At 41.7% G+C, this 14,518-nt stretch overlaps 2 protein-coding genes across 2 annotated transcripts in view; both read left to right on the top strand.

Moving 5' to 3' along the window:
- The first annotated feature begins 280 nt into the window (after nucleotides 1-280).
- LOC116631762 (DNA-directed RNA polymerases I and III subunit RPAC2) lies at nucleotides 281-4,933 on the top strand. The gene is made up of 2 exons (XM_032403291.1): nucleotides 281-466; nucleotides 1,422-4,933. The coding sequence occupies exons 1-2, from the start codon at nucleotides 441-443 to the stop codon at nucleotides 1,795-1,797; spliced, it is 402 nt and encodes a 133-aa protein (XP_032259182.1). The 5' UTR covers nucleotides 281-440; the 3' UTR covers nucleotides 1,798-4,933.
- The window catches only part of LOC116631763 (protein POLR1D-like), a 43,157-nt gene continuing 29,027 nt past the window's right edge, over nucleotides 389-14,518 (top strand). Inside the window, exon 1 of the mRNA XM_032403292.1 lies at nucleotides 389-466. Coding sequence (XP_032259183.1) covers nucleotides 441-466 — 26 coding nt within the window. The 5' untranslated portion in view covers nucleotides 389-440. The remainder of the gene's footprint in view (nucleotides 467-14,518) is intronic.

Here is a 14,518-nt window from a genome sequence, read left to right as displayed (position 1 = left end):
CCCTATGAAGGAAAGTGATTTGGGGGCCGCAGGTAAAGCCCCGCCCCCTTCGCCATCACCTGGCGGAAGGTGCCAAGGGCTGAACGCAAGCGCCCACAGGCGGGTCTCGGCCTTGAGGTGAGCCGGGAGACCTACCCCACCTGTCCCCGCTAGCTCAGCAGGCGGACTGGCTCCGGGAGCTCCAGGTGAGCAAGTCCAGCCTGGCCACCGCCCTCCTCGCGCCGAGAGCCTGGCCTGTGGGCGGGGCCTCCGGGCCGAACGTACACGCCCCGCCCAGCGGCTGGGCCTCGCCGCGCCGCTGCGGCTCCTCCTTCCTCCTTCCGTCCTCGGCTCCTTCCGTCCGTCGTTCCTTCCTTCCTGCTTCGCCTGCACGTTTCGCGGTATGGGTTAGCGCCTCCGATCCGCCAGCACCACCTGAGGATCCCGGAAGCCGCCCCGCGATGGAAGAGGACCAGGAGCTGGAGAGGTAACGGCCGTGGAGGCGGGTGGGCGGTGGGGGCGGGCGGGAGGAGCAGGCCGCGCCCTGCGCCGGGAGCGGGTGGCCGAGGGGCCGGTGGCCGATCGGGGCCTCCGCCTCCGCGGCGCGGTCCGGCCCGGCAGCGAGGGCCTGGCTGGGAGGACAGGGGAGGAGAGAGAAGTGGGCGCCTGAGCGGGGAGAAGGGGCCCCGACTGGGAAGGGAGGGGAGGACATATGGATGTATATGAGTAGAGGCGCTCCGTACAACTAGGTGTCCTGGAGGGAGCACAAGTTATGAGGCCGGAGTTAAGTCCCTAAACTGCCCACCCGAGTGAGAACAGCAAGAGTAAATAAAACTAAGGTAAGACCACGCCCCAGGCCTCCGATCGCCGAGTGCTGGTATTGGTGCGTTCTGTCAGGCCTAAGCCCCGTAACTGTGGCCCAACTTAACTCTGTAGATTGCTAATAAAGCCACTCTGTGCACTCAGTTCTTTCTCCCTCCTGCTTAATTGACACTTCTCAGAATTTCCATTCTAGTTTATCCCCTCAAATGGAAACCATAGTGGGGCCTGCGCGATGATAATCTGCAGTCCCAATTTTTCAGAAGATTTGTGTTTTTTGAATGCCTTTAAATACCCTTTCATTCTTCAGCAGAGCCCACCCTATTCTAATCCTATCCCTTTCTCGTGATTCTACCGAAAGAATATTTTAGGAAACATTTAAGTTTGTGCCCTTGTGGCCATGTGGACGGTCAAATGGAGTAGGGAGAAACTGGAGGCAATAATTAAATATTTACTGATAGAATATGTGGAGGCAGGAAAATAAGGGGCTAATACAAATAATTCTATGTAATTGGAGTGCATTAGAGTAATATGTTACAATTGTGATATAGTAAATGAAAAGAAAAGCTAGTTACAAAACCATATTCAGTATGATCTCATTTTTATAAAAAATATGTGTGTAGAAAAATATCTGGATTGAAGACCTCAATGGCTGAAGGCGAGAGGAAGACAGCCCTGGAAATGGTCCAGGCAGCTGGAACAGATAGACACTGTGTGACATTTGTATTGCACGAGGAGGACCATACCCTAGGAAATTCTCTTCGTTACATGATCATGAAGAACCCGGAAGTGGAATTTTGTGGTTACACTACAACCCATCCTTCAGAGAGCAAAATTAATTTACGCATTCAGACTCGAGGTGCTCTTCCAGCTGTTGAGCCATTTCAGAGAGGCTTGAATGAGCTCATGAATGTCTGCCAACATGTGCTTGACAAGTTTGAGGCCAGCATAAAGGAATATAAGGATCAAAAAGCAAGCAGAAATGAATCCACATTCTAGTCCCTTATGCACTATACGGGGAGGACTATCCTCTAGGATATTCTCTTCGTGATCTTGCAAAACCCAGAAGTAGAAGTTTGTGATTACAACACGATCTGTCCTTCAGAAAGGCGTGCTTCTAGCTATGACCCATTACAGCTGTTGGAATCCCCGCAAGAACCTTTGTACTCATCTAATAAATTCCCTCTTTTATTTAAACTAATTTGAGTGGTTTCTGTTGCTTCATCTGGAAGATTAACTGTTTCAGGGGTTTTTTGTTTGTTTTTTTTCTTTTAATTGAGCCGACAGTGAAAGTAAGAAAGCTAGGAGAAAATTAGAGGCCTAGACAAGGGCTTTGATCAAGGGAATTCAAAAGAATATGCATTCATGGCTGTGATTGGGGGAGAGGGAGAGATGCAATAGAGCATGACCCCAGATACACTGTGGTTGGTTGAAAGAAAGAAAGAAAGGTGGAAGTGGGAGGAGGATTTAGCTTCTTGCTAGATATTTTTTAGTAAATCATGAGAGAATTACATCTTTTGCTATGACTGGTAGGTTGGGCAAGGGTGGGGAAGAACTTGAAAGAATTGTGAGAATTCTGGTTTCACAGGAGAGTTAGGTAGGATCTAGCTCCATCTTTGTGGTAGCATATTATAGGATAAGTGCCAGTTTACTGCTTTAATTTCAGGACACTAATAAAATATTTTGCCAGAAAGGACCTAAGTAGGTCCAGAGAGTTTATATTATAAAAGGAGAAAGCTGGCATGACCAGGTAACATCTTCAGTCCTTATGTGGGTATCTAAGTATAGCCCACGGTTACAATAAGGATGGGGAAAACGAAATTTCCGTGTTGGGAAAATGATTTTTTTTAACTTAAAGTATTAGTGAACCACTTCTGAGCTGTCTTATTAATCTCATCAACCTTGTCTCATATCTGTCCTACCCCAACTTGGCTCTTAATTCATCCTAAATCTTTTGTCAACTTTGAACCTGAGCATCCCACCCCCAGCACTCTGTGCTTTGGGGCCTTTGTTTTTGCTGTTCCATATTCCTGGAACACCCTTACTCTGCTCTGCCCTAGGGTACGTAAGAACTTACAGGTCAGACTCCCACCCTAGTTTGGGCACTTGTATGTGCTTTCATTTTACTCCTGCATTTCCCAGTCTTGGATTTACTATGCTATTGTTAGTGCTTATATTGTCTACCCACTATACTGACTTGCAGCACGATGCCTGATGGGTAGTAGACAATTAGAAAATACTAGCTAAATCCATGTCGGTAGTTATGGCATATAACCTTTTATTCACTCCAGTCAGACCTCCTTCTACTAGTCTGGCCTAGAACCTACATTTCCTGCACTCAGCTTCTTTGCATAAATATATTTCTGTATTTATTGAGCACCTGGTATGAGACACAGGTCTTGTTCTCCTAGAGCATACATATAGGAGTGAGTTGTTTTTGTTTTTGTTTTTTTGAAACTTGTAATTCTGTGAAAACATACAGGGTCAAGATAGAAAACATGAGAGGGCAATCAGCTTGTGGTATGGAAGTCAGGGAAGCTCTTCCAAAGATTACAGAAAGAGAAGGAGCTAACTGCAAAAAGGAGAATGTGTTTTGGTGGAATAGCTGTGCAAAGGTCTTGAGGCAGAAAACTGGTGGTCTGAGGAATTAAAGATACTGAAAGATATGCTTATCTGTAGCATGGTAAGCAAGAAGGGCGTAGGCTATGGGTTCGGTGAGAAGAGAGTTGGGGTGGTAAGGGGTTTGGATTTTAAGTACAGTGGGAATGACATCTGAATACTTTGAGTACAGTGAAGGGATGAATTCGAGAGGAACTCTTAAGAGTGTCATTGGCCTGGAAGGGCAGCAAGCTAGTGATGGACAAAAGAAGGTTGATTTGAAATATATTTTAGAACTGAATTGGTACAGAATTGGTAAACCTCAGGAATTGGATATGGAAGGCGAGGAGACATGACTCCCACTTAGGTTTGGGGCCAAAGTACTGAAACAGGAAGCTTAAGGGGAAAAATAGGTTGGAAAGTGGAAAAGGTAACTGGAATCAAACGTTCCATTTTGAATGTGGTAGACAGTGGATATGTGAGTTGGAGGCCATGCACAACATCTAAGCTATAGAGAAACTTTGTGAGTTCTTGCCATCAAAATGATATAAATCCATAAAAACGAGTGTGATAAAAGAAGTAGGCCCAAGACTAAGCCCTTGGAAAGCTCAGCATTAAAAATTAGGTATAAAAGTAGCAACCAGTGAGGTGTAGAAAGTAGAGTTGTGGAAGCCAGTGCTTTCAGAGAGGGAAAAATGATGTTGAATGAGACACATGGGGACAGAAAAGTGTTGATCGGCATTAACAAGGAGGTTGTTGGGCACTGGGCATATTAGTTTAGTGCCTGAGAAGGCTAAACATGAGCACTCATTGTATAGAAAAAGGGCTTAGTTTGGGTTTTCCAATCAAGAAAATACACTGTAGGGCATTGGAGAGTTAAATGTTAGTGGGAGCAGGGATGAGGGAAGGTCAAAGTCATAGTGCTAGGATAGGGAGTGTTCTAGAGTGATTTGAAAGAGATTCTGGAAAGCCAGTGTCATTGCAAGGAAATTAGCACTTGAAGATGTAAGGAAGACCTAAGGGGATAGGTGGGAAAGGATCAAAAATTTCTTTGCCTCATCTAAAATTTTGCCTCTGAGTATTCCTTGTGGGGATGGTAAACAGGATTATTTAAGTGAAGTTTAATACCTCTGAACCAAGACCTTCAGGAGATGAAAGCAAAGCTTAATTAGTGGACATAGAGGTGTAGGATGATGATAGTAGACTGAAGTAATTAATAGCAGTACAGTGGGAAATGCACCCATTGGTGACTACCACCACAGCTCATGGCTTCATTGCTCTTAAGAGGATTTATCATCACTGATAATGTGGCTTGCTGGTTGAATCTGTTTAGAGTGGCCATAAACTCAGAGGTTCATACAAAACAACTTCAGAAGACAGATGGGGGGAAGGAAGAAAGTGAGGGCAGGGCAGGCAGGATAACCAAGAGTCAAGTATGAGTGGAAGGAATTTGCATGAAGTCTGGAACCTGAGGGAAGACTGAATTGGTCTATAAAAGGGTGAGGGACATAAATAGGAGTCAAATGTATTTATATAAACTGAAAAAATAACTTGATCAGTACCTCTGATTTGCTCTCTAATAGCTTTTCACTCTAAATAAACTAGTATTAATGATTTAAAATTAGAAATCTTGTTCAGCTGTAAAGCACTATGCCTTTTGAAGAGCCAATCATTAAATAAAATGATTACATACCAAAGGCTTTTAATATATACTAATTTGAGTACTTGCACAGCACTTTCTATTTTCAAAGCACATTACAAACTAATTATTTATAAATTGCATATAGCTGTAACATGTAAGTGCTCTAAATAGTTGGTGTAACACACAAGTGCCTACAAAATCTCTGTAGTGATTAAAAAAAAATGTCTACACAAAAAGTAGACCATTTAGTACCATTCTGACCAAAGAGTGTCTTGCATTTCAAGAAATAAAGCATATTCAAGTTTTATGGCACACCATTCCCCACCCTTCTTTGTCTCCTTGAAACATTAAGAATGTAGATAGTCCCCAGATCACTAGACAAGAGTCATCTTTTTGGTTAGCATAATTTAAAGTCCGAGACCATCTCTGTAACATCCCTCAGACTGGGCTCCTAGGAAGTATACCCAAATCCACCAGTCTGCTTTCAAATACTTATAAAGACCCCAAATCCAGCGCTTTTGTCCTCAGATTCTTGGGTTTTGGTTTTTTTTTCTTTTTGAAACTTTATCAACTGTCTTGGTACAATTACTGTGTGGTCTGCAATTTTTTTAATGACTTCCTTCCGTACCTAGATTATTGGATCTCTGTACAGCAAATGTGAACCTAGTAGGGGCACAGCCCTAAGAAATGGAAAAGATAACAATATAATATGGGTCTGTCAGAAAAAGCCTTGTGAGGTTTTGGAGAGAGGGCAGACAACAGTTACACATGTGAAAAAGAAAACAAATTGTATTTATGATAAAGTGTCCTCTAACGTACAGTGTTGAGTAAGTCTCTCAGACCAGGATGGGTGAGAGATGCTTGTGAAACAAGGATTGTTCCATGAGCATCTACTCTGCCAGCCACTGTCCTAGGCACCATAGAGAACAAATAAGATGGGCATAGTCTGCCTTCCAGTAACTCATTGAGTATTAAAGTTGGCAGACTTGTAAAATAAATACAGTATTCCAGGATAAATCGTTTTCTCTTTCCCAGTGTAAAGGAGCCAGTAAAGATTCCTGAGCTAGGGAATGCCCCAAAGTTTTTAATTTTTTTTTTCTTATCCCTTGCCTGTGCAGAATGGATAAGTGGAAGGAAGCATTGTAAGACAGTAGCGCGTTCGGCGGTGTTTCTAACAGTCCAGGTGTAATGTAAGGAGGGCGTAAGTGTAGGAATGGAGCTAGGAGGATGGATACACGAAACTGCTAAATAAGAATCAAAATACTTGGGAGACAGATTCTTTGTAGGAGTAAAGATAAAAGAAGGATTGAAAATGGTCCCATATCCCTGTCTTTTACCCCTTTGTTTTTCCACCACTCCCTCACAATGAAAACCAGTATGGCAGGATTTACCATTTCCTCACCTCCCCAACCTGTCCTTGCTTCTCAGTGTCCATGCATGCAACCACCCTCCTCTCCTTCCCTCACCCACACCAGAATTCACAGCTTTAACAAGGCTGGGAACCCAGGGCTGCAAGTGGGAAGATGGAGGGTCAGGACACAGCTGGATCTTGACCTTGCTGCTGTCTGCCCCCAACCAGTTGCTCTCCCCAAAGGCAACATTTCATTCATTCATATTCATTCCATAAATATTATTGCAGGTACAATTTAGGTGGTAGGAATATAGCAGAGAACAAACTGCCCCACAAGCAGTTTATTTTCTAACAGCAGATATATAAAATACATAAATACATGATGTGATTTAAGGGTGGTGGTATAAATGGGAAGTAAAAGAAGGATGGGGATAGGAAGGGTGAGAGATTGAGTAGTTAGGGCAGGCCTTTCAGAGAAGTTGACATCTGAGCAGAGAAATAAAAGACCAAGGACGTGTGAGACTATACCCAGAATTTTCTAAAAACGGATTATTCAACAATGAAAAAGCAAAATTACAAACCTTTTTTTTTAATACTTTACTTTTTTTTTTAAGATTTTATTTATTCATTTGAGATACAGAGATACAGAGAGAGAGCATGAGCAGGGGGAGAGGCAGAGGGAGAGAGAGAAGCAGGCTCCCCGCTGAGCCAGGAGCCCGATGTGGGGCTCGATCCCCGGACCCTGGGATCATGACCTGAGCCGAAGGCAGATGCTTAACCATCTGAGCCACCCAGGCGCCCCTACAAACCTTTTTAAAGGAATAAACTTTCAGCACTGTGTGTATGTGTTTGTGTGTGTGTCGTTCTTAATCTGTGCCTAAAATTATATCATTTATCTTTAATCTGTGTATGTATTTATAATATATAGTAAAGAATAATTATAGTAAAGAATACCAAGTTACTGGGACAGTAGGATATTGTAAGAGTTTTAGTTTGGCTAGTATATACTGTAGGGGAGTTGATTTTAATGGGCACTTTTTTCTTTTTCCTTTTTTTTTTTTTTTTTTAAGGAAAGTATATCTTAGGAGCAGAAATTGATGCGCTTGGGATCCTGAATATCTTAGTGTATGAGTTCAGAGGTTGCAGTGTTGGAATCACACTTCCTGGGTCTTGTATTGGCTGTAGAGTTTTTAGCTATGTGACCTTGGACAAGCTGTTTGACCTCTTTGTGCCTGGGCTTCCTCATCTGTAAAATTGAGATGACAATAATACTTGTCATATAGAGATATTATAACTATTAATTTAGATAATACTTTCAAAGTTCATAGGATAGTATGTGGTCCATAGAGTATGCTCTTAATCAGTGTTAGTTATTAATGTTATTATAATATCATGAATTGTGTCGAACAAGCTGGTTTCATTCATATTTCTTCCAAGTGAAAACTTGAAGGCAAAAGACCTGTTATTTTTGTTTCCTCTAGCCCAGGGCAGCACTGTAATAGAAATTTGTGGACCCCTGTATGAAAGGTTATCAGTCTGCTACAGCCATTGCTTTTAAGAACGATATTTTATTTATTTATTTATTTTATTTTATTTATTTATTTATTTATTTATTTTTGAAAGATTTTATTTATTTCTTTGACAGAGAGAGAGACAGCTAGAGCAGGAACACAAGCAGGGGGAGTGGGAGAGGGAGAAGCAGGCTTCCCGCCAAGCAGGGAGCCTGATGTGGGACTCGATCCCAGGACCCTGGGACCATGACCTGAGCCGAAGGCAGACGCTTAACGACTGAGCCACCCAGGCACCCAAGAACGATATTTTAAAATAACATTCCTACTTATAGAATATAGGTAAAAATCAAAGAGAAATTGATTGTGTTTCTCCTCTTTTCACAAAGAAATTAAGATGGAACATTCATAATCTTTCCTAAGCTTCAAGACAAAGGTTAAGCAGGAAGGAAAGCAAGTTCTATAGCAGATGGCCACTTGTCTTGGTGCTAGGTATCTGAATTTTGATAGGAAGCCAGGCTAAGCATAAAATTGCATGAAATAGAATATATTGATATTGTATCTAATAGTACTAATCCTCGGTAGATTCCATATTTGTTACACAAGACATTTACTATATATCAAAGAGAAGAGCTGCCTGTGTTTTTCTAAGTTTACCATGCCATTTGGGTCAGACCTCAAAAAAATTGTAGATGATGCCTCAACCAATTCTATTAAAAGGATTCCACAAGAAGATCAAACTCCTAGAGCATGTAGCAGATGGAGACTGCACTATTGGCTTAAACAACAGTTTGGGGTTTGGAGTTTTTTTCTTTCTTTTTTTTTTTTTCTTTTTCAAGGGTGAAAGAGGCTTTCTTTCTGGGGCCTCTTTTTCAAGATAGTACTATATAGAAGTGAAGGATAAGGACTCTGAAGTCAGAAGCCTGGTTTAAATCTCGGCTCTACCACTTTCTAACTCATAAATACAGGATAGTGTCTTAACATTTCTGACCCTCAGTTTCCTTATCTATAAAATACCAACTTTATAGGGTTATTGTGGAGAATGAGGGAAATAAAGCACTTAGCACAATTCCTAGTATAAATACTCAAATATTAGCTATTACTATTGTTGTTGTATTGGTCATTGTTTAAGCCAATTAGTGGTGATTAGCATAGTGGCCTTCATAGTATTGGTTCGGTCTCATTATCCGTGGGAGACCTCAAAGCTGGCTTGTACCAACTGGTCTCTGGCTTTCCACATCATCACCTGTGACTGTCTGCCCCCCTGGCCTCAGTTCTTTCATATCTACCTAGCTGGTTCCCCTTTCAGAGCCTTGGCACTTGCCCTTTACTTCCCTAGACTCCCTCCCCTAAATCTTCACATGGCCTGTCTCTTTTCAAGGTCATTTACTCAGAGAAACATCCTTGACCACTGTATTACTTATCCATTGCTGTATAACAGATTGTCCTGAAACTTAGTGCTGAAAACAAAAAACATTTCTTACAGTTTCTGTGGGTCAGGAATCTGGTTAGAGCTTAGCTGGATAAATCTGACTCACAGGCTGCAATCAAGGTGTCATATGGGCTGCAGTCCTCTCGAGGCTGGAATGGGTGGATGATTTGCTCCGAAGCTCACTCACCTGGGACTGCCTCCTGCCATGGTATCTGGCTTCCCCCAGAGCAAGTGATCCAGGAAGTAGAGAACTCAAGATGGAAACCACAGTCTTTTTATACCTTAATCTCAGAAGTGAGATCTGCCATTTATTTCTGCCCTATTCTGTTTGTTAGAAGCGAGTTAATAAGTCCAGCCCACACTGAAGGTGGGATTATACAAGGGTATGAGTATCAGGAGGTGGAGATCCTTAGGACCATCCTAGAGGCTACTTAACCACAACTGCCTTCTCTAAAACAGCCTGTGCACCTGCATACAAACCTCCATCATTTTCTGTCCAGGACCTGCTTCATTCTTCATAGTACTCATCGCTACCCAACCTCGTATTGTGTATTTATCTGTTGTCTAACTCCACTTGAATATAGGCTCCCTGAGGGCAACGGCGTTGTCCTTGTTTGCCTTTGTATTCCCAGCACTTGAAATCATTCAGGCACATATAGGCATCCATTAATATTTATTCAGTAAATGAATGACTGTGTATGATTGAATGTCAATGTCAGTGTGACTGCCACAATAGGGAGGAAAAACTGCGCAGAAGGACTGAAGATTCGTAATGACATTATATTGTACACTCATCAGCTGACATTTGCATACTCAGAGAGCCACTGCAGTAACAAGCCTTTAAGAAAAAAAAATTCTTAGGGCGCCTGGTTGGCTCAGTCAGTAGAGTATTGCAACTCTTGATTTCAGGGTCTTGAGTTCAAGCCCCACATTAAGCAGAGAGATTACTTAAAAAAGGAAGGAAGGAAAGAAGAGAGAGAAAGAGAAACAAAGAAAAGGAAAGAAAAGAAGGAAGGAAAGGGAGGGAGGAAGGAAGGAAGAAAGGAAAGAGAGAGAAAGAAAAAAAAGAAAAAAAGGTTCTTGAGTGAGGCAAGGAAGCATGCCTATCCTGTGACCTCTATGGGAAGAAGAGCTGAAGTGATTAACATCTTAGCCTAAATAAGGGTGGTTGTACTTTATAACCTATTTCATTTATGTCTCTCCCTATCCCTAAGAGCCTTTGATATTGCCAACCCTTGCCACCTTTTCCCAAGCTACATTTATCTTTCTCCTATTGGTCTAAAAGAAATATCTCCCACTTGAGGGTGATCAAAGGACATTTTTATTTTGCAATATTGGAAGGGTGGTCCTGATTATCCTTGAGATCTTGTGTCCACAGAATTCTAGTGGGGCCAAAGTTGTAGGATCATTGTTTTGGGTACTGTGAGATAGAATTCAAAGGGTTTGCTTTTAAGGTATGCTGTTTTGTTGATACCAAATACTATATCCGTTTCCTGATTGGCTGTCTGATAAACCTGTGCCATTATTACAAATAGCATTGCTTTGGCAAAATACAGAATATGGACATTTTTTTTTACAGCCACTATTTTAAGTCCTGCTATGTGCTAGGTACTAGGGATACAAAGATGTATCTCATTTGGTTCCTGAGCTATGTATTACTGAAGTCCTGAAGGAAAGGTATCGGTTCTTCTAATTCTTCCATCTTGTTTAAAATTGTGGCCCCTCCTCCAACGCTCTTACCCTCAGCATTTTCTTTATATAGCACTTAATGCGTATGACATATATAGAATTTACCTATATATTGCATATATTCTATATTGCCTATTCCTCCGCGCCCCCCTACGCCAGTCACCACCACTATCACCTAAGCTCCACGAGGGCAGAGGTCTTGTCTGAATGTTCACTGCTGTATCTGTAGACCCTGGCCCATAGTGGATGCTCAAAAAACATTTATCAAATGAAAAAATAGAAGATCGACTCTGTATTTTTTTTCATTGACTAGTCTAAGAGCTTAATTTTAATTTGAAAGGTTAAAATAACTATCCTATAAGCTTTGGGATTGTCAGGGAGGAGACAGACAAACCTAGGAATTCATTTAGGCAAAAGATGCCCATGAACAGAGCAGGCAAAGGTAGACTGCCAGAGGGGTAGCCTGCACAGTGGGAACGAAGTGGATCTCATGAATGAATCTACCAGGTGGTAGGTGGGTCCATAAAGGTCACCTAAGCTAAAAAGAGCTGGTCATGTTATTTATACACGTCTAAGAAGGAAAGGCTTTGGATCTGGAAGGCAAAATTGGCAAGTGAGTGCATCTTACATTAGTGAGAACTGACCCCCAAGGCAGCCACTGTTGGTTTCGAGAGCATATGCTCTACCTTACATACCTACTGCATGGTTTCAGATTTAGGGAGTTCACAGGTTAATATTTCCCAAAATAAAATCTAATAGGGTGAACTACGTAGGATTGCTTAGGTTTTATTTTGCCATTGAAAATGAACTTTCCCTTACTTTGATGGAAAATTGTCAGAAATCTCAGTCTCTCTATGGCCTGATAGCACGTGAACCCTTCAGTGTGTGTTTTCCGGTACCACCAAGCAATGAGCAGCTACCTGAAGACAGCATCAGAGTTCACTGGCTTGGGGCTTCAGTGCCGCAGACTGTGCGCCCTTGCCTCGCCCCACTTGAAATGCCCATCATGAGTCCAAATTACTGCCTGTGCTTCTGACCTGCTGGCTATGAATTGGAGGCCCCTACAACTCCCTACTCAATTTGCTAGAGCAGCTCACAGAACTCAGAGAAACATTTACTTAGGTTTATCCATTTATTATAGAGGATATAGAGGAACAGCTAGATGAAGAGGTACCGTAGTGTAAGGTATGTGGGCCGGGTGTGGAGTTTCCGTATCCTCTCTCTCCCTGGATCTCCACATGTTCACCAGTCCGGAAGCTCTCTGAAACCTCTCCTTTGGGTATTCGAGGAGACTTCATTAGGCATGATGAAATCCTTGGCCTTTGGTGACAGCTTAATTTCCAGCTCCTCTCCCTGCCCCAGGGGTCTGGGGGTAGGACAACCAGCCCCCATTTTTAGGTGACCTCGGGGCTTTCTAAAAGTCACCCCCATAACAAAAGACACCTTTATTGCTTTCTTCATTTAGGAAATTCCAGGGTTTAGGGGCTCTTTGCCTGGAACAGATAAAGACCAAATATTTATTTAATATAAATCACAGTATCACAAGGCCAAAACAAAGAATACATGGACCATTGTATAATTTGACGCCTGGTGTGCCATTTTTATTACATTAGCTCCACGATAAGATGAGATTCTTGCCGTTTTCCCTTGGATCCTCATGAACAGCTCTTAATTTCTCACCACCATACTTGCTAAGTTATATATGGGATCTCAGAATCAATTTTAACTGGAACTCAGATTTCAAGTTCAGGTCGTTGACATTCCGTAACTAAAATTATTTCAGATCTGGTTTGTTTGCTTACTCCGTTCTGCATACTTACACATAAATCCTGGGGCTTGGAATACTTAACAGGATTTTTATTCCAACGCGATTAATATAAAATATAAAATGTAAGCATCAATTATCATTTCATTCCCTGAAAATGAAGAATAAAGAGTATAATCATCATGTTCTTTGTGTGTCAGAGTAAATGGGATGGATTTATGTTCTGCATCAGATTTTATAATCTAAGCTTTCTGGACTTGGTCCTACAAATTTATTGCTGTTTGTTTCTTTATTTACATGGCAAAGATCGTACTTTGTTCTTAAATGGATGGAGAAAATTGGAATGTCTGATTAGACACTATTCTGTTGAAATGTCTATCTTTTGAAGTGTCAGCCTACAGGTGTGTCCCTGCCTGCTGCCCAGACTTGCAGCAAGCACGCCAAGGGTTCCCTTCTATTTTCTTGCTCTAATAAATTGGTCCCCATCAGAGAGCAATGTGCTTCAGAACAAGCCAGGACAGGAGGAAGCCAACTGGGCTTATCCCTAGCCAGAAGCAGACAGCCAAGCAGACACGTAACTGTGACTGTAAAGTAAGATGATTGATTTGCCTAGCCACGTAGGAAAACCAGTTTACTTTTCCTTCAAGGTAGAGAGTGTTTTTCCCATTTACAGGAAAGGAAACTGAGGCCCGGAGAAGTAACCAGACTAAGGGTATATGGCTAGTATGTAGGTATGACGCAAGACAGCCTGATTCCTCAGGCTCAGCTTCTCATGTCCGTGATGATGCCCATGTTACCTCCCTCAGGTACATAGGAAGGTAACAAAGCTTTGTCAGAGCATATGCTCCAAAGAGTTCAATTTGAGGGAAAAACTGTGGACCAGTAATTCTTGTTTATTTCCAAGTTCAGGCTGAAACATGATGGAAATGAGGCTGCTCTTTGTATATCTTAACCATGAAAAGAGTCAGTGAGTTAGAGAGTATCTGGTTAGGAAACCAGATAGGGATTTCCTAATACTTGGTTGGTGAAAATACCATTTTCCATCTTGTTAAACTTCATCGGCATTATCTTTACATTCATTTTAACTGTTTAATCCATGTTGTACCAAAGCAGCACTTCATCATCCTGAAAGTGTAGAAAATATCTTCACAGATCAAGTAAATTAAGGGTGTGTGTTAGTTGAAAGGACTCTGGATGTGGAGTCAGAAAGGTCTGGGGGGGAGAATCAGGTGTACCCCTTACCAGTTGACCTTGGACAAGTCAGCCCTAGTTACCTAACGAGAAGGGAACAATAACTTCAAGGGTTCTTCTGAGGGTCAGTGAGATAATTTATTATGTTGTTAATCATTATGCCCATGATAGATACTATTACATAATATTTGTGTGTTTTAGTTAACACAATTATCAATACTAGATAGCCATTTTTTTTAACTTAAAATAATACCTTATATTTGTTCAGTGCTTTATAGTTACAAAGTAATTATATGTATGATTGTATTTGATCCCCATAAGAACTCTGAAAGATCAGTAGAGGTATCTTTATTTTACAGATACGTAACCAAGATCACAAGATCACTGAGCCTAGTAAGTGGCAGGACTGGGACACATCCTTTTCTCTACTCTGTTGTAGCTGCTTTGTCATTTTCTTAAGGAGACTTGAACATGTCTTTGAGATCTAGAAAGTAAGAACGGCATAATCCCTCTCTGAAAAGCATCAAGGGATGGAGTAGGGAAG

This window comes from Phoca vitulina, unplaced genomic scaffold, assembly GCF_004348235.1.
Source record: "Phoca vitulina isolate PV1807 unplaced genomic scaffold, GSC_HSeal_1.0 scaffold5, whole genome shotgun sequence".
In the NCBI taxonomy this organism is placed as follows: domain Eukaryota; kingdom Metazoa; phylum Chordata; class Mammalia; order Carnivora; family Phocidae; genus Phoca; species Phoca vitulina.
Note: the sequence above shows the minus strand (reverse complement) of the source record. Positions and strands in the feature narration are given on the sequence as shown.